Source organism: Canis lupus, chromosome 15, assembly GCF_003254725.2.
Source record: "Canis lupus dingo isolate Sandy chromosome 15, ASM325472v2, whole genome shotgun sequence".
Classification (NCBI taxonomy): domain Eukaryota; kingdom Metazoa; phylum Chordata; class Mammalia; order Carnivora; family Canidae; genus Canis; species Canis lupus.
Window position 1 is genome coordinate 859817 of NC_064257.1, and position 5633 is coordinate 865449.

The window sequence follows — 5633 nt, forward strand, 5'->3', positions numbered from 1 at the left end:
CGTTTCTAATGGCTGGGTAATATTCCATTGTATACATAAACCACATCTTCTTGCCCATTCATAAGATTTTATTTATTTATTCATGAGAGATACACAGAGAGAGGCAGAGACACAGGCAGAGGGAGAAGCAGGCTCCATGCAGGGAGCCTGACGCGGGACTCGATCCCAGGTCTGTAGGGTCACGCCCTGGACTGAAGGCAGCAGAAACCACTGAGCCACCCGAGGGATCCCCAGAACTTCATTCTTAAAAGAGAGAGTCAGGAGTTCTGAATTTTAAGCCTAGGTCTGTCACTACCTGGGGCGCCTATGACAAACCGCATTTTTTTTTTTTTTGGACCTGGCTTTATTATTGTAAAAATGAAGAAACCGGACTCGACTAGAATTGTCCCTAAGACAGAAGCCCTTTTTAGAGGTCCTAAGCAGTGAAAATGCAGTTTAAGTGAACCGTTCTTCCACCGATGTCATGCAAAATAAAAATTTCTAAATGACAATTTAAGAGAGGCTTGGTTTATATCATGTTCATTTAAATGCTCTTATTGCAAGATTCTAGTTAGTTCATCAAAGCTTGATTTGACCCATGTTTTGGGTCAAATCATTGCTTTGCTGATACCTCAAATAGGTACCTACATCTCAGTCTTATAGGATCCTTTCCAAACCTTGGTCAGCTATCTGGACAGATGGTGCATTATTTGGACAGATCTTATCCTTTATGGAAGTGCTTCAATCATTTCTACCTTACAATTGTTTTTTCTCCATCTAAAATGCCCATCACCATCACTTCCACTCCACTTAACTGCTACATACTAGTTCAAGTGTCACTTCCTCAGGGAAACAATTCTTGGTCCTCCAATCTAGATCAAGTGCCTTCTCGTTTGCTCTCATTGACTCGTGTTCCTTTTCAGTATTTCTTTCTTTGCACACTATTTGCTGTTAAAAAAAAAAACAAAAAACACCTCTTGGAATTTCAACGTGTGTAAACACTGTTTAAGTGCTCCAAATGAAAATTGAACTGAACTGGAAAACACTTTATATAAATCCATGTAGGAAAGTGGTGTTTGTGTAAGCCTAATACAACAGGATAGGAAATGGTTCCCAAGGGAAGTAATAATTATGGTAGAAACATTGAGATCACTTCTAGTTTTCACTCCATTTACCCTCATTGGACGTTCAAACATCATAATGATAGTCATCATCCACATGAAACTACAGATGTAGGGAAGGAAATCAATCTTTTACCTCCTAGCCCTTTAGTACTGCAGCCACTGGTGACCAAGCCTGTCGTCTTTGAGGTTTTTGCTAAATGGACCTTAAGTTCTCTTAAAATGTTTGTTCAATGGGACTGCTGCTTCCAGAATAGTCCTAATTGCTGCAGTTATTTTTCCTCTGCTCAAATCTTTTCAACTAAAATTTATTGTTCCATTGTCATCAGACACATTGGGGGGCTATCCTTCCCAAATCCATGATATATCACTAAATGCATTTCAAATCAAATATGTGAAGTACAGTCCCTGCTTCTACCTACTTATTAATGGTACTTTCTCAACATACACTCTAGACAATCCAACCATTTAGGGCATTTTTCTGAACCACACTTCTTGTACTCCCAACCCAAAGCCCAGGACAATGAGAGGAACTCTGAAAAACCAAGAATTCAGAATACATCCTTGCTGAAAAAAATTTATAGGCAGGTTAAAAATCTGCATGCCAGACACCAGGCTAACGTCTTCTCGTTTTATTTAATCCTCACAACAAAGGGCATTACTTAGCAGATTTATTATCTCTGTTTTATAAATGAGGATGTTGATATTAAGTCAAGGGTCTAAGCTTACACAGGTAATGGTTGACACAGCTGGAAGGGCCAAACTTGGCTGAGAGGTTTCCAAAGTCCCTACTCCTCACATTGTAAAGCTTCCCTCAGGGCAGAAGTCACGTATGGGCCCCTTCCTGGCCCCAAGTAGGAGTCAGATTAAGTTTCCCTTAAGAAGAGTTCCAAAATATTTGAAAGATAGACTGTTAACTCAAATGGAGTCAATCTAGGAAAAGGAGCAAAAAGTGAATGTAGTGGGAAGCTCGTCATTCTACAGGTAATCTGTCTTAAGGGAAGTGTCCTCCCTCTCGTACTCCCACCTTTGATAAATTTCCAAAAAACATCATTTCCATTGTGTTGGCTTTTGGGCACACTTTATTGCACTTTATTTTTCATACATCTGTTTCCCAGAGACATATATATTCATCTTTTTAATCCTCATAATCCTCTGGGCCTACCACATAGTAGGCCATCAAGAAATATTTGATCGTTAAGGCATGGCCATTCATGCATCCATAATCCTCATAATATGAAGAAGGTTGATATTCAGGCCTCACATGTAGATTCTGAGAAATATAATTCCCAATAAGCTCTTTTTTTAAAAGGTGAGCAACAGTTCGTGTTCATTTTCACAATCCAGGTGATAATCAGGTGAGTGTGTCAGGTGGTTTGATCATAACTGCTTTGCTTTTTTCATTTTACTGAGTATGAAATGATCTTTAAAAGATAAATACCAAACTATATTCATCTGCATACCACTCACAGTTTTTTCCCTTCATTTTTTTGTCTTTATGATAGCAAAGGATTTGTTTTTACCACTTATAAGAGCCCTGATCCACTGAACAATTTTTGATCCTACAAACAAAGGCTTTTCTTTTTACTTCAGTTTTTGTCATGTATAAAAACTGTGTGTCGAGACTGAAGGTCATCTACTATCTTCTTTTCTATATCTATGCCTTTTCCTGCTTCTTCCTCTGACAGCAGTATCTTGGTTTCTGAGTCTTTCGTTAAAATAATCACAAAGGACCCGTGTGACTCAAGGCTATTAGCCACCACCACTTGATGTCGATAAACTTCCAAAGCATTCCGTGCACGATCGATCATGATGGAAGGGTCAGTCTCCAACTTAAAGGAAATTGTAAATGCTTTGGGAGCCCAGTCTTTAACCAAAGGAGAAAGCATTTTTGGCACCATCTTCATTGTTATCTGTATCGGAAAAAGAAAAGTTTAATAAGCAAACACAGGTCACTATCTATCTACCAGGTCAGTCTCATGGGAAACTAAGGAAGCAGGGACTCAGATTTTTTGGCTATGTCAATTTAAGTGGGATTTCTCATTGTCAAACTTATCAGAGCATTTTAAATGCTTAGCTTAAGAACCTTGGCTCTGTGGGGTTCGTAAGGATACCTAATTCCAAGGCTTCATACAAATTCTGACACAAACCACGTCTTGTGAATTAACCTTGCCCTACCACCCTGATCACCATCAACAGAGCTCTGAAAACAGCATTGTATTTTCTTAAAACATTCCCCTTATTTTAAACCACTCTCAAATAAAATGCAAATAATCTATTCGCGCAAATTGGTAAGGCAAATGTGACCTTGGCAGAAGTTTAATTCAAGTTGGGTTTTTAAACCTCTCAGCTTAAAATATTTCTTGGGCCAGTAGAATGGCTATTGGATTCCATTTAAAAACTGTCACTCATAACACATCTTAGCACTGAAGAAACAGAACTGATTTTATTTTCATTTGATCGAAAGTCCTACTACTACGGTAGTTCTTGATCCCTCCTAAGAATGTTGAGTCGGTTTGTGTCCTTTAAGAACTAAGAAATACAGGATAAGCTAAAGCTCCCAGAATTTTAAAAGTATGAAATTACTACGGTAACTATCAGGATTTCAGAAAGTTAGCAAGTGTGACAGGGATTATATATGCATTCCCCACTTAATTTTTCTGCTTAGCATTTTTCACTAACATAGGATGCATCTGACTTACGTATAGTCTCTGAAGACTATAAGCCACACAAGGGCGCAGTACGTTTCTTTACACTGCATTATCTCCAGGACCTACTACAGTGCTTGGCATATAGCAGGTAGTCAATAAATATTTGTGGAAGAAACGAACAAATGAAGTATCCTACAAAGTCACCAAGTGTCCCACAGATAGAGTGTCTCCTATTTAACTTCTGCTTGGATCATAACGAAGAATTCTTTCAGGTTCCAAGACGCCAGATCTCCTCCACATCTCAACCACACCACTAGCCACCCACCCCACGCCCTTTATCCTTAAACTACAGCAACCACCGTCACGTTGCCAACGTACACCCGCCACTCACTCTCTAATGCACTTTTCACAGTGATGCCAGAATGTTTTCAAACGGAAACTTTACCTCGTTCTCTTTAGTTTTCCTTAGTGCCACAGGAAAACTTAAGCTCCAAGCTCCTTAAGAAGCAGTACAAAATCTACGAGAGCATCTCTCTGCAGTCTGCCCGCCCCCCTTGCGCCCCCACTCTCCCTCCTCTCCAGCCTCACCAAACCACTCCAGCTGGCAGCACGCTGCTCGTTCCCAAACTCCAACTTGCTCTCTTTCTGGAAGGACCTTCCCTGCTTTGCTACAGTCTGTTCATCTTTCAAAACCCAGTTTGTGTCATCTACTCCAGGAAGCCTTCCTTGACTTCCCCGAGAATGCACTCACCCCATGCTCTGGCTTCACTTTGTACGTACCTCTACTAGAGCATTTATCCCTCTGTACTGTAATTATGTCTGTGTCCAGCTCCCTCACTAGATTGTGAGGTTCTTGAGGGAGGGCGGTGTCTTAGTCATCTCTGTATCCCTAGCGCCTAGCACATACGGAATGCAGAAAGGCCATCTCCAGATCAAGAGGGAATTAACCCAAGATTGATTATGGGGGATCAGATCTCTGGAAGAGAAGCGCCCATCACCTGCAGTGGGCCCCTAGATGACTGGATCTTGTGTTCAGGCATTTCTGAGACAGGAACATAGAAATCTGACACGGCCGCAGCCAGGTAAATCATCGCAGAAGAGCCTGCGGAGAGAAGCACAGGGTGTAATAAATCGGAGTGGGGTATGGGGTCGGCTCCTTTCCAGCTGAGGCTCCCCGGAGGTCAGACTGCGGATAACGAGGAGGTGAGGGGGGCAGCGCCTGGGGAGGCCGCTCCGCCTGCAGGAAACCCTGAACTCCTAGGGCACGCACCCAACGGATTGAGCGCCTGGGCCGCAGCCTGCAGCAGGTGCAAGTAGTCCGCCAAGGTGGTGAACTCCACGGCCAGGAAGGTGCCGGCAGCCGCAGCCTCCTGGTAGCTGCGCAGAGCCGCCGCGAAGCCCGGAAGAGCATCCTCCTCGGCCTGCAGGCTCAGCAAGCCCGGAGGGGCCGCGCCGCAGGGCCGCAGCGCCGACAGCCAGGTCTGGGGCGGGAAGCGGTGGGCAAAGGGGAAGGCGGAGCGAGCGCGGTACAGGAACAGGACCCCGTAGCCCGCAGCCAGGAAGGCCTCGGCCGAGGAGGCCCCGCGCCGCCCGCTGCTGAAGTTGTCCAGGAAGCGCACTGGCCGGGCCTCCAGCGGGACCTTGGTGCCGCCGGACGTGATCAGCACCACGCGCCGGCCCTGCGCGCCCAGCCTGGCGGCGAAGCGAGCCATGACCTCGCCGCGGCGCGCCGCGTCCGCCGGCTTGGGGAACTCGGCGACCAGGTCCACTTCCGCCATGAGCCCCCGGCGCGCTCCGCACTCGCGCACGCTCCGGGCCGCCCGCGCCGCGCCCCCGCCCCCGCCCCGCCCGCCCCCGCCCGCAGCCCGCCCGGCCCCGCGCA

General features: G+C 45.2%; 1 protein-coding gene across 3 annotated transcripts; it reads right to left on the bottom strand.

Annotated features, from left to right (window-relative positions):
• Positions 1 to 2159: 2159 nt before the first annotated feature.
• PPCS (phosphopantothenoylcysteine synthetase) lies at positions 2160 to 5581 on the bottom strand. Of its 3 annotated transcripts, XM_025419702.3 has the most exons (3): positions 5022 to 5581; positions 4750 to 4853; positions 2160 to 3013 (listed from the first exon to the last, which is right to left on the bottom strand). In XM_025419702.3, the coding sequence occupies exons 1-3, from the start codon at positions 5527 to 5529 to the stop codon at positions 2690 to 2692; spliced, it is 936 nt and encodes a 311-aa protein (XP_025275487.1). In that variant the 5' UTR covers positions 5530 to 5581; the 3' UTR covers positions 2160 to 2689. The 3 variants fall into 3 exon arrangements, with proteins under 3 accessions (XP_025275487.1, XP_025275489.1, XP_025275490.1); XM_025419704.3 differs by lacking the exon at positions 4750 to 4853 and having other exon boundaries at positions 5022 to 5567; XM_025419705.3 differs by lacking the exons at positions 4750 to 4853; positions 5022 to 5581 and adding an exon at positions 4532 to 4724.
• Positions 5582 to 5633: the final 52 nt, after the last annotated feature.

Coding starts and splice junctions, on each gene's coding strand:
- PPCS (XM_025419702.3), bottom strand. CDS start 5,529: ATGGCGGAAGTGGACCTGGTCGCCGAGTTCCCCAAGCCGGCGGACGCG. Junction 4,854..5,021: donor CCAGGCGCTCAATCCGTTGG/GTGCGTGCCCTA, acceptor TTCTCTCCGCAG/GCTCTTCTGCGATGATTTAC. Junction 3,014..4,749: donor CATCTAGGGGCCCACTGCAG/GTGATGGGCGCT, acceptor TTTCCGATACAG/ATAACAATGAAGATGGTGCC.